Source organism: Phalacrocorax aristotelis, chromosome 1, assembly GCF_949628215.1.
Source record: "Phalacrocorax aristotelis chromosome 1, bGulAri2.1, whole genome shotgun sequence".
NCBI lineage: Eukaryota > Metazoa > Chordata > Aves > Suliformes > Phalacrocoracidae > Phalacrocorax > Phalacrocorax aristotelis.
The window spans coordinates 91,819,353-91,845,304 of NC_134276.1; the positions used below are offsets into that span (position 1 = coordinate 91,819,353).

A 25,952-nucleotide genomic window follows, 5' to 3' on the forward strand; every position below is an offset into this window, starting at 1 on the left:
ATTTTCAATCCTCTTCAGAACGGACAGGCTACTTTGACACAAAATATAAATCAGAAAACTAACACCGAGCAAACGCGAACTTACGAACTGGAAGCAGCTTCTGACGCTCGGCTCGATATTGCTGCCCCCGAAGGAGGCCACTTCCCCCAGCTGCCGAGGGATCTGGATGGAGTCGTGCAGCAGGAGCCCCAGCCGGCGCTGGTCACAGAAGCCGGTGGAGCTTGCCACCTGCTTGAACAGGTCTGGAGGAAGGAAAAGGACACCCGTGCTAAAGTATCACAACTGGGATATGGCAAATAACGCAGAAGTTTGCATCATTTCAAAGTGTGATCAACAGCCTTGGCAGACATGAACACAAGTACGTCTTCAGTTTGGCTGCTTCTCTTCCCATAAACACGGGGTTTTTTCTGTTAAACAAGCAGTCTAGTGACAATTTTTAATAGCAGCATTGGCTTGTACCTGGGAAAAAGGCAATTATAACACAGCACCTGTGGCATTACTGATAATAGCAGCTGTGATTCTATAACACAGCTAACTAAACAGCAGGACGTTTGAGCCACAACAACATAAATGTATTAAAAATATTGTTTAACAGTAAAATCATCTCATATGACATACAGCACATTTTCAAGTCTTGGCAATCAACGTACAACCCAGAGAATCCACTTCTTTCAGATGAGTTGAATTGAAAACCAAGAGCTCCCTAACTCTGATATATCATGATCTTTTAATCCAAGAGTATTTCTAAAATGCAAGAAAAACATTACAGTACGACCGAACCTGCCACCCACCGGGAATGTTAATATGACATTAAGTTTTCACTTCTGAAGTCAAATGTCACTTGAAGCCATGTTCTGTTACTGCATCATTCCAGAAAAGAATCCTTACAGGACAGAATTACTATCCTTTCATAAGCTCAATTTAACTGAGTGGGAATTAGTTACACTACACATAAATTGAGGAGGTTTCTGAGTTCATAATAATAGGAAAAATCAGGTTAGCATTAACTGAAATATTTATTTGGTAATAACCCTGTGACAATACATGACCTGAATAAATCCTCCTCATTTTTCAAAGTATTTAAAAAAAGGGGGGGGAATAGAAAGAGAGAGGGAGAGGTGTCTAGAATAAATTAATGCCCCTTTTTTTGGAGCTGCCTTAATATTTCACCCGACACCAGGGATACAGTTATGAAGTAGCTTCAGCACTGCTCACGATAACCTTCCTAGCGCTGCTTTGACACCTGTTTTCTTCCAAAGGAATAAAGGTATGGATAGAGAAAGGATTATTTTTTAATTACATGAATCTCACTCTTGCCAAGTCTAGTTTTATAATTAATAATTTTGGGATAAACCATTCCATCACCTCTGCAAACCTGAAGACTTGTGCTCTAGCACACCAGCTCTGCTTGGTTATGCTAGAGAGTGTCGGTAGAAAAAATTCTAAGGAATGCGACCCATCGCATACTTGTGGCAACACTAACAGCAACTGCGCTACGACTCGGCATGGATGATGAAGCCAGACCATGGCCTGGCAGAGATGATTCCTTCCTCTTCCACAAACGATTCAGCTTTCAATTTCCTCATCATTAAAACATTAAGTGTTCTGCAACCTTAAAAAGGGGGTTATGCGTTACCATGCACACATGCTTCAGGAGACTATAAAATATGAATAAATGTTTTCCTTTAAAACTTTCATAAGCCTCGATGATATATCATCTTGAAATATATCTGTGCTGAGTAATTTTCTTGAAAGATTCTTTTTGTGTTGTGAATACTTTTTCACAACACCCACATGAAACATATAGAGACCTAAACTGTGACATTCATAGTGACTGCCCTAAAATCTGATCCAATTATACATAGTCACGCACAGACTCCGTTGTTGGAACTGTCTGTTTTCTCTTTAGCGTTCTTCAACTATCATTAGTAGAAGAACAGAATAATAACAATTGATGAAGAACTGCTATGGTATTGGGTCAGATCTTGAAGGCTCTTTTTTTAGTGGGTTTGTTTTTTGTTTTTTTTTTTTTTAAATGCATGAATGAGTGATACCAGTTAATTTAACCAGAAAGTTACTCTTGAGAACTACACTTATCAGATCTTTTCTTGATCCTAGTGTCACTAATGAAATGACTCATTAGCCAGACAAAACTCAAACTTCGAGTGGAATTTTTTCAAATATTTCAGGATTCAGTCTGTTAAAATATGCAAAGTTTGTGTGCTTTTAGTATTTGCTTAAAGATAGCAGCTACATTTAAGCACAACATACATAATAAGACCCTGACCATGTTGTGGAAAACATTTAAAAAAAAATTTTTTTTTAAAAGTGGTGTAATGCAAGAAGTCCTGTAGATGTGCATTTTTGTGTATGAAGGTGTGCTAAAGAAGTGGTGCAGAAAAAAATATTTTTTGTTCTGATAATAAAAAAAATTGTTTATTTCATCTTTATCTCATGCCTTTTTAATGTATATTTTTGTGTATGTGTGATAATGCAAACAGTATCTTAGTACAGTACCTGTATATAACTTACAAATAAATATACATCTATTGGGTTTGCATGCTCAAAAATTTGTTACCAATAGGGTGCATCATCAAAAAAGTTTGGGGACCATTGTGCTAAACTACCTAAAACCACACTGAACAAGTAACTTAAAAGTACAAGGTGGAGCAAATTAACACACTGGACTATCTAAAAGAATGTTTCTGTATGCTACTTAAATGTTTATGCAATAAATAAATAGGAGGAATGAAAACAGAATACAAACACAAACTAAAACCAAAAGACTTACATCTGTATTTATCTTCCAGGTGTGCTTTACAAAGGGATACAACACCAGTTTTGAAAGATAAGACACGGATCCTTCCTGTTCGACCCCTGATGAAAAAGAAACATTGGCTGATCATATGATCCATTCATGTCATAATTTGCTTACTATAATGAAGTTCACCGCAGTACTGTAGTCGTCATAAATGAAGTCCCACACAGAACCATGTTGCACAGCACACACTGGCTGGTTAGAAAGCTAGAAATTAAGTATAAAATATGGATGGAGTTCCACAGGAGTAGCTGAATTGGATAGCGCCGTTGTAGCAATCCAACCAGAAACGGTCTCGTTTGGAAACAATTACTCACCTCCTTTTTTATGACAAAAGTAAGACTGCAGAGTCTTTACGCTACACCTATTTGAAAAGGCTTCTCTATGAACTGCTGCTGGCCTTAGAGAAGATGAGGTCCCTGACGGAACAGGAAACCGCCCCTTTGGCCAAAGACAATATAACTTCACTTTAATTAGAAATGTGATGCAGGAGTTGTTTCAGACAGTCTCTGCCTACTGTCTGTCAGCCCTGCCCTGACTTGTTTGAGAAGGAGCCAGGCACAAAAAAGCAGCCTCCGCCAGCAGTATGCAATGACAGAGACTCTTGTAAGATGTTCAGGTGGATGATGAAGCTTGTCTAGAAACCACAAGAAGGCAGGCAGGCTGCACAGTCATGACATTCACAACATGGTGTGGTTTCTGAGCTCCTCCTTGCAGCACTCAAACCTGTCCTGCCGCAGTGCCAAGGGGCTGGTGTGCGCCACATCAGTCCCTGTTCTGCTTCCAGCCTTCCCCTCGTGCTCCTTCCTGCCTTGTGACGTGCCTGCCCTATTACTTTTGCTTTTTAATGCGACTGTGAGAGGAGCATCCCTCTCTGCGCTGCAGGCGATGCAACAACAAACCTTCACATCTTCTCTCATTCATCTGATTTAGCTCAATTTAATTCCAGCTGCTGGCTTCCCACAAGACTTTTATTCCTGATAGCGTTTCAAATACATAACATCTATTACAAACGAAGACATACACAACATAGGAAGCTAATGCCTAAAATCGACATTTTGAAGCAGAGCCTTATCAACAGTTTTGAAGCATCACCAGTAAGAGCACCACCGGAAATAAAAGCACTCATGTACAGGCATGCCGTAGTCATGCATTAGGCTGCACTATTCGACAAAGATACATGTTGTCTTTTTAATCCTACAGAAGTGTTCTAGGAGCCAGTGGTGCATGTTTACCCATGCATCTCCCCTGCAAAGCCCAATTTAGAATTTGCAACATTTTATGAAGAATCTTGCATTTTTTTCATCACAAAGAAGCATTTGTTGTTTACCTCTGCTTTCTACACTCCACTCCTCTTACTCCTCTCCCTCAAATCTTTTCCAAATTAATTATCATCTGTGCCCTGAGAAACTCCTGCTGATGAATACCAGGCTCATGCAAATTATACAAGAGAAGAATGTAGACTGATGATTTCCCTGCAAGGCATATTAAATTGAAACCTGCACGAATCAGGAGTCGTTCAGTTCACTCTCCTCTCCTCTCCTCCCAAGTCAAACCAATAATTTAGCATGCTACAGCAAATGAGCATGAGTGACTGATCAATTAAAACAAATCTGAAACGTGTTGGATTTGCAGAGCTGGTGCTCATAATTAGATCAGTCATTGACTGTGAATTTGATTAATATCTTTACAAATGACAGTTTTCAATTATAAGAAAAGTAAAGATTCAGTACATCTAATTAAATGTCTCCAGTACTGCTATGCACTTTGGTTGATCTCTGCCTATTAAGTTTACAATGAAAACTAAACACATGTAACCCCAAGGTCACCTCTTTTACCAGCGTAATTCAAACCTGAATTTCAGCAAAATAGCTACGAGCTTTCCTCACACACAAAACACCTCTCTGTTTCATTGTGTCCTGCAATATGCAGCTCCTTAGCATAGCTAGGGAATTGCCCGGAGGCAGCTAATTATAATTTCTAATGTTGTACTTTCAGCACAGTGCAACATAAAGAAAACTGGACTGGACACGGCAAATCTAAACCGGACGGTCCAGCTCAGGAGCAGCCTGTGGAATGACTTTTAGTTCCCCCTCTGCCTCTAATGTGGCTGATCTGGATTAACATCCCGAGCACATCTTTTTTGGTTCTTGCTGAGTATCTTTGTTTATGTTATTTATAGTTGATGATAAATCAGAAGTGGATCACAGTTCTGTGAAAACCAAAGCAGATTAAACAAATAAAACCTGGCTCTTAAATGAATATAGCCCCATTCCCTATTACCGGTACACTATGCAAAAATATAATGTAATCCGGGTAATCCACTTCACAGGATATTGCAGCTGCTGCAGAGGATGTTATAAGCACCTGGCTTATCAGAGGTGATCCTGCAGGAAGAGACTCTATAAATCTGTACTTTTTTTTGGTACGTGATCATTGAAGCTTCACCGCTGTGATAAACGGTGCATAGAAGAACAATGCACGGCACTTCATTTCAATACGGTTCAAAATGTCAATGGAAATACAATTATTGACCCATGTCCTTCCATTTCTGTACATAAATGTTTATCCTATCACAGTCTGGCTGAAGGTAGCTGGTAAGAGCCTTAAAACCACAAGTAAAGACTTCCACAGATATTTTTTTCACTAAACTCACCATATACAAAATGAATGGTTTATTCTAAAATTAACATTATTAACCCACTGAATAGGAATACTCGTAAATTTTCTCAACGTAAATTTACTCTGTTGTACTTAGGTACGCTTTTAAAAATTAATTTTTACATGAAGTATTCCTCAAATCTCCTGACTGCTAAGGGTTGTAAGCATATTAAGCTTAGAGATGAACCTCTTCCATCTTTTAACAAGAATTATAGATTGAACGCTATAGAAAATGGGCAAGTCTGCAAAGGTTTAACATCCGGAAGTATAGACACATGCATGAGTCTATATGGTGGTGTTCATACTGTTGCTTCTTGACAATTCTCTTGACTTTCTTTACCTAAATAAATTTAAAAAGCCATGCAAAGCTGTGACCTACTGAGGACATGCAGTCCCAGAATTGCTCTGAACATACAAATCTGTTAAAGAAGTTCTGTTTTCCAGCCCTCTCGTTGCTTAACTTAATAAAGCTAGGATTGGTAAGCCTAACCAAGAGGTGTACTGATTCAGCCAAATGCAAACATTAAACCATTAAACTTTCACTTCAACTGCTGTTTTTTTCAGTTTCAAGTCTAAAACAGATATATATATATATATATATATATGAATATATATATTTTATAACGAGGCAGACGGCTTGTTACCCCTTTCCCCTTCCCCTCGTGCTGTTGGGAAAGCTCCTGAGCACCCCGTATTCACAGCATCCATACATACGTGTCATAGACATTCAGGAGCCAGTTGAGGCACATGTCCACACAGAGAGGAACATTGACCAGGTTATTGTGCTCTTGTTCCAGTCGATCGTAAATAGTGGTCAAGCAGTTAATGATCTGCAGAATATCCATCGGCTGGTCATTTTGTTTGAGGTTGTGCTGGTCCAAGGCATCACATGCAGCAGACAGACTCAGGAGATCCACTGTTAAAATAAACCACAATAAAGACTCAAAAGAAACATTGGCTGTTATTACCCATACGCAAAAAGTAAATAGAACAATTTCCTTGGCTTACGTGCCTGGCCAGAGGATGTTTAATGTCCTCTGAAAGTCACGTGCAAGACTAGTTTCAAGACTCCTACAGGTGCACTGTTTATTCAGCTGTGGTCTTAGAAAGCAGTGTTTATAAAAGTGAAATCTGTTTCATTTTTAGCTGTGAAGTACCTACTATGCCATTGGATCCTGTGGACATATTACACATAAATTACCATGTAAGTAAAAATTATGTATTTCATGTTTTATGTTCCTACAGATCAGCTAATATTTGATTACTGTATTCACCAAATGTGCTCTAAACATAGTACATGTAATCAGCTTTCCTGAGACGTGCCGTTCGTTTCTTACAGAAGTCGAGCAATCTTAACTGAACCAAACTCCACAAGGAACATGCAAACAAATCACAAGTGAACTGGGATTAACCTCTCTGTTACTTTTCCGCTGGTGAGAGCAGGGAAAAGAAGGTAAGAAGGTGCCAGAAACATTAAATGGCCTATTTCAGTTTTTATTAATGAAATTTATCCATTTTTAATTCTGTAGAGCATTTACATTTATAAAGACCTCTATGACTTCAAGGAGTAAGACACATTTAAACTTATTCAGTCAACACAGAACACAATTTTTTGTCACAGAGATTTAAAACTCGGCATTCATTCCAATTTAAGTCAGTTGCATTCTGAAATTCAGATGTCCAAGGCAAAACAGAACTTGCAAAGTAGAACAGGAATAAGAACGAAAGAAATCAGAAAAATTAGATGATTGACGCAGATCTTCCTGCTGCCACAGGGAAAACCTTTGTAATTCTTTGCAGTGAATTTCCAGGGTGTGAGCAATGGGAATACTAAAGCCTAGATGCTGTTAGTTCTGCTCATACCATGAGCAGTCACCAAGGAAGCAGCCTGATTCAACATGACTCGAAGGAGCAGGATCTGGCCCAAAGCAAACTGCCCAAAATCACCCAGAAAATTAATCACAAAACTGGGAAATGAACTGACGCAACTGCAAGACCATTTTTTCTCTCACTGGAATAAAAATCTGTTTTATTGAGTCCTGATAAGCAACATCTCTCAGTAATGCCAAAATAATGTGCAGAGGCTAAACGCAGAACCCCATACAGGATTTTTTTTAAGAACTTCATCCATCTTAAGGGCACATTTGCTAAATTCACACTTGAGTATCCTATTTTATCAGGGATGAAGCTGACCCTTTGATGTCCTAGTGGAGATGAAAAATACTTTAGCTGCACATGGGGCTGCTTGGCAATGCTGCATGGAGAGTTAAACTGGGATTTTGTAATTGCCAAAAGAATTTCAGGAGTATACATTTCATTGGAAATCAATAGGGACTTCTGCTACTAAATCCCTTAAGCACTTCAAAAAATTTCATCCTGTGGGCCTGACATAGCCAGTGCTAAGGTGAATAAGAAAAGCTTGGAATGCTATCCCCATTATTATAAAAAGAAATTTAACTCTGAATCTGTGGTTTTGTACAGGGTTTTACTGGAATTTTACTTTTTCCACATTAGCATATAGATATTTATTACAAGAAAAATCTTTTGGAATGTTATATTTAACCTGCTAGCATATAAAAATATAGCTATTCTAAGGTCAGTGTTATATCCCGCAAAAGCATATTTATCAGACCCATTCCTAAGAGTCTCAGAAAGACGCCTTTCTTCTAATAATTTATTAGTCAAATTGGAAATAGAGCACTGCCTTCACAACACCTTTAACTCCGAGCTTTAGGCTGAACTCTCAGCTCCTTTGAGACTATGAATCAACGGTAATTAAATGAACCCCTCAGGCATCTGAGTGGCAGCTTAATTATATATGCAGCTACTGCTAAACATAGGTCATTCCGCTTTGTGAAAGCTTTTCCCACTAATAAGCAGCAATTTCTGAAAAGCCTTTCACACTGCTCTTCATCAACCTCCTGTCCTATCTTGAAGTTAATAACACATGCTTGCCACCACGTTCTGCTTTAGGAAACTTCTCTTTATGAAAGGCTCTGGCCTTCGCCATGTTAAGCTCCTCCTGCATCTTTCCCACCAAGATTAAAGAAGTGTGTGGGGGTCCTCTCCCAGAATGAGGAATTGCATATTTCTTTCCTGAAAGCAAATATGGAGGTCACATGAATGACAGACTTTCAAAAGACAAGCCCCACCAGTCAGATATGTATTGAAGAGCTGTATATTCATTGCCATTCAGTGATTTGCAAAGCTTTAATTGAAATAAACCATACCACTTTATTCTTCGTACTTTTTGTGGGTTCTCTGTCACACTTTTGTTCTTTTCTATTTAAAATTCCAAAACTGACTCAAAAATCTGTGTGAGCAGTAGCTTCTAGCTTATTTTGAAATCTAAGTCACCTATATAAATATTTCTTTGTCCTCTAAGGCAAGACAAAAAAGCGTTAGGATGTTTGTAACTAGACACCAACCTGTGGCCAGATTGCAGAAAAAGTATAAAAGACGACCTGGAATAACTAACCCACTGGAGGACAGCAGTGACAATTAACAGGCAGCAGAAAGTATGCTGTGGAGGTCATATACTGAACCTGGGGAAAACTCAACATATGGCTGGTGATAAAAAGTATTAATGGTGTTCCCAGAATGCAGGATCATCTCCTCCATAACCTGCTGCTGTTGGCTGATACATTAAAAAAATATATTTAATCTAGTCTGTATAAAATTGAAGGAAAAAAGCACCCTAACAAGTTCTTGAGTATTTTTCTTTTGCTGCATCTCCAAGAAAAGTTTGTGAATACATCTCATTTTACTGACATCACAATGTTCAGATGTGGTTTGCACTTGAAGATCAGATCTTTGAAAAGTAGCAAAACAAGAAAGTCAACATGCTTTGATGTGATTATCAAAGGAAACCATATGTTTCAAAAAAACGGTGCAATAGTTACACCTGGCATGCCCACAGTAATTTCGAAGGCTGCGATGATAGAGCCACACATTAGATTCTTCTGAAGTTACACAATATACAAGCATTTATTTGTTAAGGATTACCATTCTGCATATTCTTTAAGTTTAACGTCCTAGTGCCTTAATGCTCATTGGGCTGATTTACAAAGCGAGAAGTAAGTCTAAGAATAGCTCATTTTTAAAAATTTTTCTATTCTTGCCGCTAAGAAACAGGCAGTACCTTCATTTCTGTGGGTCTTCTATTGTGCACACATCTTTAGAGTGCTCTTCAGTAGACAAAACTGCTCTGATTTTATGACATTTGAAGAAAAGAATATACCTATATAAATATATATTTAAATTCCTGCAATTTAAAAACTGAAATAAAAAGTAAGAGCTAAAAGCAGCACCTACTGCAAGTGGAATTTAGGGATTTTTGGCTATGCATAGGAGCCCTGAAACCCAGCACAGAGCTCTATTTCTTCCAGTGCCAAACTGCAGAAAAAGAATTTTGTAATAAGCTGGGTTTTCAAAAAAAAAAAAAAAAAAATCTAATTAAACAGAGTTCACAGGCGACACTGAAATCATAGAATACACAAATACAATGATGGTGTCTCCAAGCAAAAATATTTGTAAGAACAAAGACTGCTAGCCAAATTCCTTAAATACTTCTCCCTAGATACAAGTATGAAGAATGTGCTAAAGTAATCAGTGTAAGAGCCACTGTATGTCTCTGAAAACATCCATTCTCAGAAAATCTACCTAAGTGTAACCTCAAGAGATGAACTGACTTCAGGGCATAATTACAATTCCACACTGTAAAGTCCAAGATGAGTCTAGAATTATTCAGTGGTAGGAGTCAGGGTAACACAGATAAAATAGGACGCAAGGTTTTGCACTTTCAGTCATAAAAAACCTGTTACAAGTTACACTTGTGTGCTGCCAGCTAGAGGAGCCTGTAATTCCAAAACTTTTAGTTGCTTACTTCAGTGCTGCACTGATTTTGAATACTTTTTACTTTATGTCACTCCAGTTTCTTTACAATACCTTTCCAGAATGACTGTGGCAGGAGTGCTGTGCCATGGAAAGATGTATTCCTGATCAGCATAATTCATCCTTTGTCACTCCATGCACACTGAAATCTTTCATTATGTTACAAGACTTTTTACTTATTATTTTTCTCCTTTCTTTCCTCGTTCTTTCTTTGTATTTTTTTATAAATTCAGAAATTAAGTCTGTTCATTAGTGGAATTCACCCATGCTTATAAACCTAAAAGCAAACATGCTCAAAAATACCGAGGTTTGACATGGTTCCAGAAAGCATGTGAGCACAAATCCAAACTTGAGATAAATCAACAGTTGAGACATTTGCAACTGTGTCAGAAATTTAACCCTGTAACTGAATGTCGAATAGTGAATGTTAAAATATTTTAATAATCCTCCAAATTGTACCGCTTAATAAACTGCTTGTTTTGGCAACTGATTGGCCTACCAAGAAAACTATGAGCAAATTATTTTGCTGTCAGGTTACGATAAGCTGAAGAGGAAACGTAACTCGCGTGACAGGTAGAATACCATACACCAGCTGAGAGAATTAAAGTGTTAGAACATGCACATCACTAATGTACAGCTGATGAGAGACATGTGCACGTAACCAAAACCTGGGGAAAAATGAAGCTACATCTTTACTGTGACGATTTGTTTAAAGGCAACAACCCCTCAGGGTTCAAGATCCAACTTAACAAAGCATTAGCAACTCCAGCTCTGCAGTGATTATTTCACCCAAACTCTCACCGTTCCCAACACACTACAATCCTGTTCATTTGGTCTTGAGCTGTAAAGCTGGGGCTGACACAGGACGTGGCTCCAGTAATGAGCACAGTGAAAATACCAGGCTAAAGATTATAAAGGTAAGAAATATGTAGGGGATATTAGTTTTGTTTCTGACCTGCTGCTCTGTCTTACAAGGGACAGACCTGCACACCATCCAGCACTCCCGTTTTGTAAAGAACGTGCAAACCTGTGGCAGCAGAAGACCCTTCAGGTGAGAGGTTTCCATGCACCAGGTGGAGCTGGGGAGTGTGGCGGTGTTTTTCTACTTCTGAAAATTGCAAATAAACTTGTGCATTGGTCATAAAGTCTTCCCGGCAGCGGGTGAGGCACAGGCACATACTTACGGCAGAGGGCTTTCTGCAGCCTGCGGAGTTTCATGGCAGTTCTGTACGCCGAGAACCTGACGTTGTTCAGGTCAGCTGCAGGGGGCAAATATTAAAAGAAAAGATCAGTTTTACACCTTAGAAATAACCAGTCTCACAAAGATGTGATGAAGTTTAACTAGAAGACTATACTTATTGGCTAAAAGAACAGAGGAGGGAAAGAAAAAAAACCAGAAACGTTAGTAACTCTACTTCACTGAGCAAAAGCCCTCAAACCTTGATAATCAATTATCCAAAAGAAAAACAGCAAGTCCTGAAGTGTTACTTCCTTTCGTTCAAAGGCACTGAACTTAAAGAGCACTTGAAAGGACATCATCAGTGACTGCAGTACTGTTGTCTGAAAACACTGCAGCCTTTCACACCGCAAGCACTGTGGGAGAGATAAGAACCTGAAACTCTTTTTTGTCTGCCCAGTGCACCAGCCAGGCTGCATTCAGGCAGCCTCAAGAGAAGAGCTCTGCCCAGGAAAAAGCAGGCAACTCTCAGCTACTGCTAAAAAAAACCAACCCAAAACAATGAAACTTCTGTGCTTTCCACCCAAGCAGATCCCAGCCAAGCCCTGAGATGTAAAGCCTCCCTGGTGAGCAGCCAGCTCACTCAGCCAGGTGAGTTCCCAGGTTCTCAGCTCCGAAAGCGCAGGGAGCCACTGGGCTCTGGCAGCACAGTGGGGAACAGCACCCAGACAGGAACAAAACAGTGTGGCACGATTTCTGCTAGAGCCTTCTCGTGCAGTTAACAAAATAAGGACACGGGCACAACTGCCCACTGAATAGTTGAACCACGGCTTGCAAAAGCCTCCCAGGACACTGCAGGGATGAGGTGGGCCACACATCAAACCAGTCACAGCACACCAGAACCTATACAAGCCTCTCAGCACTCGGGAGGCTCAGTACTGGCTACTTGAATGTTATTCAGCGCCAAATTCTGATTAACTCCACAGCAAGGCACGGCAACCGGTCCGTATTCTAAGAAGCGAACATTAGACAAAACTGAAAAGAAACGAGGGGTTGTCTTGGACCAAATCTGGCCAGGAAACTGCATTTGCATCTTTCTCTTCCGTGAAACAAGACTGATGAAGATGCACTTATTCTAATCTTGTCCCTGGCTTTGCTGAGGGTGGCCTTGGGCAAACCCCATTTACAACTAGGAATTAAAATTCACTGAAAGTGAGGCTGAAACTACTGTGGCTGAATTCCTGCCATCAGTACCAGTACATCGACTAACTTGCAATTTACAACTGGATTTGGTATACCAAGACTACAGCGCAGATACACCACCACCTGCATTATTCAGAATCAAACTCGGGATGCAGAAGTGAGCGCGCAACTCTGGCAAAGCGCTTTTGTTTAGGCAAGTAGATCGGATACCTAAGCTAACTGTGTGCAGCTGCAAGCTGGTCCCTTCATCAAAGAGAATCTGGGTGAGCCATCAAGGTTGTTGTTTTGGGGCCAGGTCCACGAGGAGATGCTGTTTCCCAAGTGGCATCGCCAGCTCCTCGTGGGGTTGCTATGGGGCACCTGCACGGGGAATTGAAGAGTGGTGGGGGGTACTCCCATGTGCTACAGTGCAGCCACCCCCGCCGCTGAAAAACTAGACTGCAGCTGGCATGCGTTTGGTCCTGTCACCTACCCAACTGATTCCTGGGCACAGGCACTCCTAGTGTCTGTCTAGGGGCCATTCCCAACCTAATTTAAGGGTTTTCTAGCACAAAAACAGACTGTTTGTGCCAGCTAGTTTCAGCACCCGGCAACACTCCTGAATGCATTTAATTTACTGATGAAACCCATGGGGCCTAAGGAGTTTATGATGGGAAAGCATTTGGAAAATGTAAACTACTATGTAAATACAAAAAGAAGATTAAAAAAATATATATACTGGTTCAGAACAAAACTCCATTTAGTCCAATAAGCTGCCTCTAAGCCTGGCAGTATCTTAGAGAAAGAATATAATGAAAAACAGGGCAAATACAAAACAGCTCCTTGCTGGCATATGCGTTGAGGTGCTGTAAAGCTGCTTGCAATGTGGTACCTTGGGTATAGCTATCCCAACATCATTTACAATGCCATACAGGTAGCAGAGGGAATATAGCCTTAATTACATTAATTTTAATTAAGCTGTTCTGAATGAGTAATTTGAGGTCTGATAATTCAGTAGCTTTTTATACCTTAATAAAAGCTGTGGAACATTTCTAAAGCACATTTTACAGCAGAAGGGAAAGTTTCAGCTTTGTATATGATTGCTTTTTCTTTGCACAGTTCCATGCACCTTTCTAATGGGCAATTCTCCTGTGTATTGTTCCTGCCAGCTCCCTCTCACAATCATCCTGACGAGTCCAGAAGCCTTAATGTGGTGTGGAATACAGCGCGCAGTTTAAGTAAAGCAACTTAATTTGTTTTGAAGGGAAATTAATACAGCAGTCCCTCACAACCACACTGTGACTTCAGCTATATTTTGTACTCTTGTGGTAAATCTGCACTTGTATTCTGGAAAGGAATATATACTAGATTACAGCTAGCATTTGATAAAATGAAGAAGCCTTCCCTAAGTTTTCCCCAAGTATTCTGAAAAAGGCTTCTCTAGTTATTACTTACATTTTAGAAATATTAGTAAACACATATGCACATTTCAGGCCTTGATCAGGGCAGAAGGTACAATCCATGAAGACACTTAATCCTGAAAATGCTGTCGTTTACATCTATTTTCCTGTACATGTAAAACACACTGAATTTATTATCAACCTTAATGATGCTGCTGCCAAGAAACACCTGGTGTAAATGATGAACAGGCAGTGTCAGGAGCTAGTTTCAGAGCCATTATCTCAGGTTTTGGGAAAGTAGCAGCAATGCCTGCTTTCGGCTCAACGTGCTGAGGCCAAGTGTAGCCGTCGCAAGCCTCCACTCCCACCTTCGCTGCTGTTATCAATATTAGCCTATGGCCAGTGACTGTCCTCCCATCGACTGCTCACCTCCCGTCTTCATTATGCCACCACCTCCATGCTCCTGATGGACGGCTCTCTTACCAGGTGGTGACAGTCATTTGAGGTTGCTGGATCTCAATGATTTAGCTTTCCCCCCCCCACCTACTCCTATGAAACTGCCAGTGGTGTCTTTCTTCCCCCAGAGCTACTGCTGGAACAAATGAGTTGCTCTGCAGAGCAACAAGGGGAGCCCAGGCCCCTCCTAATTGGGTCCAAACTATTCCCCTTGCCGGTATATGACCCCATTTAAATGAACCATAGAACATAAGACTGTCAGGGAACGAGACTTGGTCACTGGGCTCAGGAGTGTTGGAGGTAACGTCACCACTAACAGCGAGGGAGGAGACGTTGAGTGAGGCAGCATAAGGCGCTGCCTGGCCGCAAGCCAGCTGCTACTGCTGGGAACTTGCGGAGGAGGATGAAGGAGGCTCAAGCAGCAGCAGTCTTCTGAGAGCCTATGGAATCACCACCGGTTCCTCCTTCCCTGTGGGTTTTTTCCCTTCCTGGGTCCTGAGGGAAAAAATCTGATGCTTTCTCTGCTCCCAAACAGCCCAATAAAAGAGTCAGGGCCCGCTAAGTCTTGCCTCTAAAGCTTTTACCATCTCTGAGCCGGTCAGAGAGCTCAGTATACCACACATGCTTTCCTCCAGCCCCTTCCTCCCACTCCTAGGAATTATGCACCATCTCCCCATCCTAATGAGGTGGTCAGAGAGCTGAAAAGCTCTCAGAGTATGTAAGACTTTTGCAGGTTGTTTAATGATATTCCCAGTCCTCAGTCAAAAGGTAACTTTCAAGCTTTGATCAAAAAGTATAAATGTTCAAGGGCATAATCTGTTTATGGTCTGAAATAACTGTGTAGTGCAAGAGGTCACCTCACCCCTGGAAAGGAACAGACTGAGGAAAAGATCACATGGGAGTATGTGGTGACACTCACATTTACATCCCACAGCAAAGAGAAATCATGGCTCTCCCATCACTCGGCCATTAACGACCTCTCTGTGCAAGGGAGTAAAAGTGCTTCTAGGGAAGAAGATTTAAGATCATGTTACAGCAGACCCGTAAACAGGGCAGGTGCTTACAGCTGGTGCCTTCGCAGCAAGGAACCAGTCCCACCAACACAGCAGTAAGATCTCTCTGTGATCTTCCTAAGCTGCTCCCCAGCCCTCCCACTGTCACGGTGAAAGGAATTAAAAGTGCTAAAACATCAGTGACTTTCAGAAATTAGGAAATGTCCCTTCACTGCTTTTTTCTTTTCATCATAGCTATGACAGGCACTTCCCTTCACTTCATGGCAACTAATGCAGTTGGGAGAAGGTAATCTAGAAAAGTGATTTCCTCCATGTCCATCATGTGCCTCCAACATATGAATATGTTCATATTATATTCATTCATATTAATATGAATAACATTGAACAAGAACTAGTGCTCTCATTACACATGCAGCTTTAATGTAGAGGACCCCAGACTGCTGATAGGAAGAACTCAAATCAGAAATATTAGAAAGATGATCAGATAATTAAATTCTAACCTTTTCTGCATAATTCTGCATGTTGAGAGAAATCTCAAAAATGTAGCTATGTTCCTCCTCAAAAGAGCCAAGACAACCTCATCAACACATTTTTCAATGTTGTATTTCCACAGAATTGTAAAAACAGCTGTAATTATACATAGCAGTTCCTTTTGACAGCAGATAATCAGGTATTAAAAAAACACTCATTTGAGAAGTGGTAAGTGATTTATAACAAGAACTCAAACCACCTGCTGGAATGTCACACGGACTACTGGCACTGTATCAATAAATAAGGTGTTATAGATTTTTTTTTTTTTTAAATCCTGCCATGCTAAATTCCAGATTTTACATTGGGATATGAATATTATTTTAATAGGAAAACCAGATCCTTATATTCTTGAGTCTTACTGCATGAAATGAGTTGGTAAGTAACCATAAGCAATAAAAAAATTAAAGAACAGTAAGTTTAAAAAGAAAATATCTAACAAGGTTTAGCATGCAGCATGTAGGAGCATTTATCTTTATTCTTAAGTAGTCACACCTCTAACACAGGCAACAGGTTTTAAGGAAGGTGTTACAACTGAACTGCTTTCCATGGTGGTTCTTAAACAGACAAACCTCCAGTTTCTCCCACTGCTATGAGTGCTGAATTACTGGGGTGTTTCATTTGATAAGGTCCTGTCCTCTACGACAGACTAATCTCAGAGTGTTTAAAAGCTCTGGCATGGGCCAGGCTACCTCCTGTCAAAGGCTGTTCATATAATTGTCTCTCACACACACAATGTAATCTAAGGGCATCTCAGGAAGACTCTTCTACCTGGAAACCACCTTGTTTTTTATGTTAAAGAGGGTTAATTGTTTGTATTATTGTGAATATAGTAATTCCTTTTTAATTAATGAGGACAAAACATAGGCATTTCACTTGATTTTATAGACAGCAATTTTCTCACTGCCTGGACACCATCAAACTGAAAGGTGCAGCTTACATGCTTCAAGTGGTAACTATCTCAAGAGAAAAATTTGGCAAGTTAACAACTTCTTCAAAAGAAATTAGATGTCATTTGGTCAAACCCTCATCTTCATTCGATGATATGTACAGAGTTTGCTTTTTGGGGTTTGGTTTTGGGTTTTTTTTTTTCCTTACTCTCACTTATTTGCAAGGAAAAAAAATGTGAACCTACAGTGATTACCTCAAAACCTGAAAGCCTTACACAACCATAGCTTGTGGCATGCTCATATAGCTGTTCATAAATACACTGCACCACTCCACTACACAGTGGATAAACTGTTTTGGGAATTACATGTCTGTGTTGTCTGACAATGCCTACCTAACCGAGGTTAAAAACTGTTTACTGTACAGTCCTGAATACACCATAATTCCACCACCAGCCACTAAGCTTTCATGTTTCATCATCAACAGCAGTCTGACTTTTCAAGAAGCTTCATCTCACACCGATTCAATACAGCTGCAACTCCCTGACCAGCTGATAAGAATGCTGGGTTTCTTCCTGCTGCCCAAAACCCATACATAAATCTTCTAATGATGCCCTACAGTGACATACATCATCTCTTTAGGAATTGTAATTTAAAAATGCAAATGAGACAAATGCACAAGGAGAAAAATTAATCAAGTAACACTGCTTAATATCAGCTGAGTCTCAGCCATTGACTCTTTTATTATAACAATAATTAATATCATCATCTACATTGCTCTGAAAATAACTAACAGTAAACAGTGTTATTATACATACAGACATACAGCTTAACCACTCTCCATGAAACAACACGGCACGCTGTACTAGACCTGTCCCACTGAGTAAAAAAGGTGAGAGTGTCTCTGCAAATTAGTAAGTGGGAGGTACCCAGGGAACCAAATCATTACCAACTGCATCTAGACCAAGTGGATGAACACCACCACATGAGCCAGCAACCAGATAACCAGACCTATCGACACGACCTTTGGGAATTCAGTTTTAGCATGTAATGACTTTTCTTCAGCCTGCAAACCCGAAAGCGTAAGAAAGGATATGATGTACACCCGCATTACACCCCATCATGGGGTTGGCATGCGAGTAGATTTTGCAGTCAGAAAGTCCTTCATGTACACTAGATGAGAAGTAGTCGTAATGGAAGATCGTAAAATAAATAAATAGCAAACAACTTCAAAAATATTAATGAAAGGTGTCTGTCTGCAAACCAAGAGGGAATACTCTTGAACAAAATGTTCCCCTACTGGTCACCTGTTCCATAACAGAGCATTACTTTGCTATCTCTGTAACACCCCCCTTCACGGCTTGCATCAAGGGATGCAAGGTTAACTTCTACTTCTCTGCCATAGTTACGCTTATTGTCTGTTAGGTGCATGCCTGCACAGGATGCAATCACATATGGTTAGAAATGTGACCTACTCTAGGCCTGACTACTATCTAAGGTTGACAGAACCCAACCAAGCCTTTTTCCTGAAATGAGAAGTTTTATTATTCAGATTGTAGTTAGCGTGAAAAGGACATCAGTGAATAAGCAACCTTTAAAGAAAGACCATATGTATCGTCTCACCGGATTTCAGTAGAAATCAAACGACTGATGTGTGTAATAGGCACACGTCTTACTAGTACAAACATGGAAATCAATTCATTGAATATGAATAAAGCCTCATATCCAATATGCGATTTAGTAGTTTGTAATAAAAACTATTAAGGCAGAGAGGGGCAGTTTAGTCTCTTCAGGCAGCATTTCAGAAGGACAAATCTAAATACACAAACCAAAAATGATAAAAGTTTATCCACCTTGGTCATTCAGAGATGGAAGCTCACATTGCTGCACTAGAGCAGCCGGCCACAAGATCAACACAGCAGCTGCTGCCAAAAGCCTGGTGGAGGCTCAGAAGCAACTTCCAGCGCTCTCCTGCCTTGTGTTAAGCAACTCTGACATTTCTTCCATGTACTCCACAGAGAACTGTCCCCTCATTCCTCCAAATTAAATGGAAAGTTGTCCCTAGCGCACTGCAGTCTGCAAGGGCGAGGATGTTTTTTTCACCCTCTTGTCTTGCCTTGGTGAATTAGGAGAGATAAACAGATGCTCACGGCCACATTCCTGACTGCATCTTGCTACTGCAATTACTGTTCACAGTGACACTAATGCACCTTGAGGAGACTCACACTGACATTACTTGGGAAGTCTGGAGGAGGGGGACACTAACAGTATGGCATGGCAGGCGAAGTTCTCCTGGGCCATCACTGCAAAGGTTAGAGTAATTTTCAGCTCACAGGCAAAATACTATCATTCTGAGCTAAGCTGCCTGCCATTAAATGTTCACTCTCTGAAGATAATCTGAAAAAAATTAAGCAATCCCAGACCACTTTGATTCCTGCTCTTCCCGTCTCTCCCCTCACCCAAAGGTCCTTGAACTCTCCAGAACAATGAAATAACACAAATTCTCATTTCAGTGATGCCCTGGAGCCACCATGAACAATGAGGAAATCTGTAAGGGGGCTGTAAAAGAACAGCGTAAAAAAGCAGATCTGCTGCAGGGGAACTGCTTTTGGAAAGAAAAGCGGCTGGAGTGGTTCTTGGTACTTTGAAGACTTTCAGAGGGAAGTTAGAAGAAAATGGCGTGGTCCATAACAGTGTAAACACAAACCAGGAGATGTCCATCAGCCTCTGAACCTTTGAGACTCACACATTGCTGATTTTTACTAACTTTCCTATTCTAGCATTTGGGTTTTTTTTCCTACGTTCTTGGTTTATATAACTAGTCAAACCATATCAACATCTACTAGATGCATTAAATGATACAGCTAAGGTCACTGTTGCAACTACCTGTTGCCACTTTCACTTGACCATTAAACAACAATGAAGTAATTTAATATAGGCAGTTCATTATGTACCTTTAAGTAGCCGTAAGTTTGAATGAAGAGTGAAAATTGCCCAACTTGAGTCAGGAAGAGATGCTTCATTAAAACTGATAAAATTTCTATGTTGTTTAAGTAACAAAGAGGAGCAGCCCAGAGCAAGCACTTGAATATCTTAAAAGGAAAAGCTTCCGTTTTAAGAACAGCCACTTAGAAATTTCTGATACACATACTAAATTTCAAATCAAATATTTTACCATTATTACTAGCATCTTTCTAAACGGCCATGTTTCAACAAATGAGCTCAAAGAGAATTTGAGAATACTCCCTTTGTGGGCAGGTTATTTTATAATTTCTTCCTACAGGTTCTTTCTGCTTTCTCTGATGCAGTCCCTATGGACCACAGGACACAGGTCTTCCTGAGCTGACAATCTGACCAGATACAAAAGTGTATGCAGCATGTTCCTACCTTCATTAGTACCAAATAATGCTCCCCAGTAATTAAACTGAATTTTTTTAAATCAAGAATTTTTATAAATGGAGCATTTTTATAAACCCAAACTTCTGAAGACAAAAAGCTGAGCCAGTAAGTTTGAAACTTGGAACTCATCTATTTTAGCAAAACTTAATGCAGAAATTTGTAGGTGTGTGAATTGGATATGTGAAGAATAAAACTAACGTTACTCCTTCTTCTTACAGAAGTGTCTCTTGTGCCTCAAAGACATAATCAGATGAGGAATGTTACCTTGTGCCAGGCTGCATCTTTCTCATTCACTTAAAAAAAAATTATGCTTTCAGTAATTTGTAAGAATTTATATTAGATATAAGGATCCCCTAGCAAAGTATGATGTACTGGCATGTATAGAGAGCTACATCACATAGCGCAATTAGTCCCTGCAGGCTAAGTGTAGGAGCTGGAAAATGGAAATGAAAACTCTTGACAGCCTTGATGTGCTTGGTCTCACTTTTTTACATTTACCTGGATTGCAGAATTCAGGTTTTCTACCAGATTTTTAAGATGCATACATACTGAGCTCTTTACTAGCTTCTTCATATGAATGAGAAGCGAAATTTGGATCCTAATGTGGGGAAAAATAATAGGATCTAATGAGTATGCAATACAAAATTGACTTTAATAATATCTTCTCAGATAAAATATTACTAAACAGTCTGAAAGACTTCAAACATCCCATTATTACCGTTTTGACCTGAGGCAAAGCAAAGTACTGAAAATACATCAAGGGTTCTGTTCAAGACTAAACGGGTTATGCTTGTATTATAATTTGTATGAGAGGCGATGATGAATACACCCAATTCAAAAATAAAATATAATAAATTGGTAGGTTATTCAGTAGCACTTTTACCAAAGCTTCACCCCATGTGGCAGTGCACAAAGAATCACCTTGTCTAATCTGTTTTGTACACATACATGAACACCTAAATTTACTAATAAAAATACACACTATGCATCCTTTGCTAAAACCAGCATTGCTTCCATAGTAATGAGCAGTTGGTCTCAATCCCAAAAGAAATAAAACTACCCAGAAAGAAGACTGCCCTTTTGGACATTCCTCGCTCCTGAAAACAGCAGGATTGTATAGGAAAAAGAAACAAAATCTGCCTAAACATGTTCCTCCTTTATGCAGTAAGAAACAAGGATACCTTAAACTCTTGACATTTGAGTGATACTCATAGTGATAAAACTCAGTTAAACTAAATGCAAACTGACTTCAGCAGTCACACGTCTTTCGAACTGTTGACCTGAACCCATCAGGATGCTTTTCTCCCTTATATATAATTACCTCTTCACTTCTTGATATTCAAGAGTACTCTAGCTGAAACAGGGAAATACCAGAAGAAAAGCAGTTGCAACAGGACTTCAGGTCTGACCAATAACAGTATCAGAAATGTCATGCAATCTCTGGATCAAAGACAACTGCGGAGTCAGAGTGCAGTTCAATTAACAGGCAACTGTTTGAAGATCCACCTGTATTAAAGGGATGCCTGCATGTGCAATTACTATTTGTCCTGAATCTTTTAAACCACTCTAAGAGCAGAAATATAAAGGACACAAACAGGGCAATACGATATAATTAAAGGGCAAGTCAATACTCGTCTGCTTTTGTGTTTGGTTAGCCTGATCTTCTATCCCTTTTTGACATACAGAGCTGTGTTCTGGTTAATTTTTAAACAAATTGCTGCCACAGTGCTAAGACTATAAGGGAAAAATCTTCACACTGTTTCATTACATTTTATCATATTACCTTTCTAGAAGATTTTTGGTATGCCGTTAACTGCAGAGCACCATAGAGATACCTGAGTTAGCTTGAAATAGATCATGCCGGCATAATTAGACTGTTTTCAGCAGCTAAACTAGAGTTTAGCAGGAGATAATTCAAGCTATTTTTCACCATGGTAAATAAGTCTGCACTGAATGCTCCATTTGACTGCCCTACTGCTCAAACTGGCTCGTTTAAAGCTGGTTTATGTACATGTGCTGTACAGACATAACCTCCTTTATGAATGCAACATATTCACTGATATTTCTTTTAGAGAAATAGCTTAATTTTTATTACACCCTCTACTATTTATTAACAGAACCATTAAAAGCAAAGAGTTAGCTATTAAATGGTCTGCCAAGCAGCCTATACAAGAGCATGGACTGACCTATTTTATCTTATAGACATGCTTCTGTTAATAAAATCTGAAGCTGCTAAAAAAAATAAAAAAAAAAAACTCCACCAGAGCGGCACATCTGAAGTCATAATAAGCATGCAATTTGGGTATTCAAAATGACATCATGACAGCTGCCATGCCTTCTAAGTATTGAAAGTGCTTTAAAAATAAAGCAGTGGTAACGCAGTTTGGCAAATTGCTTCAATTGGCTTCCTACCATCCAAAAGTCAACATTAACAGCAGCTTGGTTTGATTTTTTTCATCTGCCTTTTGTAAAGCAGATTAGACAGTGAAAAGATTCCGGATTTTTTTTTTTTTTTTAATTTCTGTCCCAGTCTTTCAGTAAGAGTTTGCAACAATGCGCCCAAATTACTCTGTAAACGCAGCACACATTCCAAACGTACTAACTGAAATATTATTTTTTTTCCGCTGCGTGTTTGAAATGTGTTATTATACCTTACATATTTCCCTTGCAGAAAATTTTAACTTTGATAAAAGCACCACCTCTCGCTTTCCCTTAATTTTGTTTTCTACTGCTTCTGGAAATCTTTGCCTTAACAATTCATTTGATTGGAAAAAAAACAAAAAACCAAATAACTGGTAGAGGTGTCTTACCTAAAGACTGGTAAAGCTCCGTCATCTTGGGATGATCCCAGCAGGTCGTTTGCGTCTCATGGCTACAATACAAAAGATGAAAGTTAGCAAAGTGGAATTTGTCTCTCCATCGCGCAGCGAGCAATCCAGGTTGCACATCAGAGCACGGTGCCAGACCACCGCCAGCAGCCTGAGCTGCTCCAGCAGGGGGTCTCAGCAGTGGCAGGCTTGTCTTCTTTCAACATGAGGCATTAACTCGGAGCACTTTACTTAGGCACAGGCTCAAGAAACAAAATTAAAAGTAGTGCTAATATTAAAAAGACAGCAAGTATTCAGATATGCCATACTGTTTTGTGGAATTTGTAAGCGCATCAACCAATTCTTAAAAAGTTTCTTTTCATGCAGATCATTCTCCAGTTCCTCCAAACTTGGGGCCAGACATTTAAGAGGGCTTAGTTCTTAAAGCAGAAATTCTGACCAGACATAGAGGTCCATGGTATTTTTAGGCTGCCTTATCCTACGTGTTCTTTCCCATGTGGTACGTAAGAGCCACCCAACGCAGCGGCTACGTTCCTTCCTTTCAGTCGAAACACCTACACTAAAATCCCCATGTGACATCCCGCGGACCCGCCACCAGCTTACGCTGCTTTTCAGACCAATGTGTCACACCTCCCACCCATACTGATGGTCTCTCTTAGCAAAGACTACTGCTGCTCCTCTTGTTCCCTGGGACTCCCAGGCCCTTTCCCTTGCCCTGGAGGGAGGTCCCTGTGTAGCTCCAGGCAGCAGAGCTGTTGGGAAGCCAGGAAAAAGCTAAAGCAGGGTTATGAAATGCTGCAGTATGACTAGAATATAAATTGGACAGTCTCTGCATTGAGGCTACTAGTCTTCAGCTTTGCAACACAATGTGTTGCCAAAAGACACGCAGTGTGAGAAAGCCAACAAAAAGTGTTAGTGGGTGTAGTAGCAACTCATGTCTCCTAAGGTTACACATTTTATGATTTCTCTTTAAATGACAGCATAGCTAACGTGATCATATTTCCATTAACATAGAAAACTTAAAAGAAAATTCTCCTTATCTATCCTGTAGCCAGTAAAGTCCTGTTCATACTGAATTCAGCAACATTAAAAGACACCCATGAGTATTCATAAAAAAAAAATTCTGGAAAGCGTAGGTAGCACACAGTTGCTAGCAATCACACTTGCAATTTCTGTACTTAAAAAACGGACATCCTGGCTCCAACAGACACACATCATTCGGGAGAAAATATGCAGTAGAGCAGGACCTGATCCACAGCGCTATGGAGCTCCCAGAGCACACACCTTCCAGCTCCAGGAGACTAAACCACAACCCAGCCAGTGGGCTGAACCCAACCGTACACCCAACTGCATGCTGGAAGACTGATACCATGAGGTTGTTTTAGAGAACAAATGGTCCTTGAGTTCCCTTTTTGAGGCAATGATGTTCTCAAGTACATCTTTACCCTTTATAGGCTAAGATGGGGTAAAATTCTCAGTGAATCACTTCAACACCACCCCTACTCAAGGAAAAGAGAAGATCGTGACAGGTTTGCTTAGTATGATTTAATTTTGGTCTTAAAAGACAGGCTATTTATTTGATTGACGTGAATACTTTACTGGCCCACTAACCTCTATATATTCAGTAGCTTACTATATATAACATTTCCAGATTTTGCTCGGTAACTGCAAGAAAGAATGAAAGGGATTGCAAGCACTAAGCATAAGGAAAAAGTGCTGCCATAGCGCTGCCCTAGTTGAGCACAGGCTTTTAAATAAGCCTTGTCTCATCAACCTCAGCATCCCCTCCCCTTCCTAATTCCTGCGGTGGCTGAAGGCAGTGAAAGATGGAGGAGGACACCAGAAGAGCAAAAGCAGTCTTGTTCTTTGCTCTGATAAAAAATAAGTCCTGCAAAGGGAGGGTGGCCACAATCACACTCAGAAATCTGAGCCCAGTCTGTTCTTTTTAAATGCAGAAATTGGGTAGCTTCAAGTGAAAAACCTGAAGATATGAGCCACCTGCACCTGAGCTCCTACATATCCTACCACGCTTGGTACAGGCAGGTTCTGCAGACAAAATGTAGCACCAGCAGCTTTTACCATGCCCAGGTATAAAGTGCATCTTTGAAGAAAACCAGAAGCAGTTTTGTTTACACGTTGAGTTGCTAAAAACTTGGCTACCTGAAGCCTCTGCTTATACAAGAGCAGCCCAAAGGAAAAGAGGAAGGGAGCGTTCTCATCGCAGAAGAGCCCTGTAGCCACAGATGTTATGATTCAGGTGAACCAAGTGCAGACCCAAATAAGCATTCAAACCCACAGACCTGGGACCGCAGTTTTTTTGCGCCCATTGTCAGGCCCAGATCAAAAGTTCCCCAGGCATGAGCCTGGCCACCCTGGCTCGCTCCCCCCCAGGCCAGTAGCCCCAGAAGTGGGGGATATTTGAATAGCAACTGTACCATGGCTTGTATGACAAATCATGTAGTAAAAACAAGAAAAAGTACTTATAAACACAGTCATAAGAAACCTCTGAAAATAATCTGCCTGACTTTCCATATGAAATTAGTTTGGCAGCCCCAGATTGTTCTATGGATAAACTAGACCACTTCAGACTCCATAGCTTTTAACCTGGTAGCCTTCAAAGGCAGTGATTCTCCATTAAAATATTTAAAAGCCATCAGATATCTGGAAAAGGTGTATCTATATAGGATTATGGAATTCCATACCTGTGTTG

The 25,952-nt window shown here is 40.1% G+C and overlaps 1 protein-coding gene across 15 annotated transcripts in view; it reads right to left on the reverse strand.

Moving 5' to 3' along the window:
• The window catches only part of DMD (dystrophin), a 1,138,094-nt gene that overhangs the window by 54,490 nt on the left and 1,057,652 nt on the right, over window positions 1-25,952 (reverse strand). For all 15 annotated transcript variants that reach the window (XM_075097793.1, XM_075097785.1, XM_075097765.1 and 12 more), the window contains 5 exons: window positions 23,225-23,286; window positions 11,557-11,631; window positions 6,194-6,395; window positions 2,792-2,877; window positions 85-242 (listed from right to left, as the gene is read on the reverse strand). In XM_075097793.1, coding sequence (XP_074953894.1) covers window positions 85-242; window positions 2,792-2,877; window positions 6,194-6,395; window positions 11,557-11,631; window positions 23,225-23,286 — 583 coding nt within the window. The remainder of the gene's footprint in view (window positions 1-84; window positions 243-2,791; window positions 2,878-6,193; window positions 6,396-11,556; window positions 11,632-23,224; window positions 23,287-25,952) is intronic.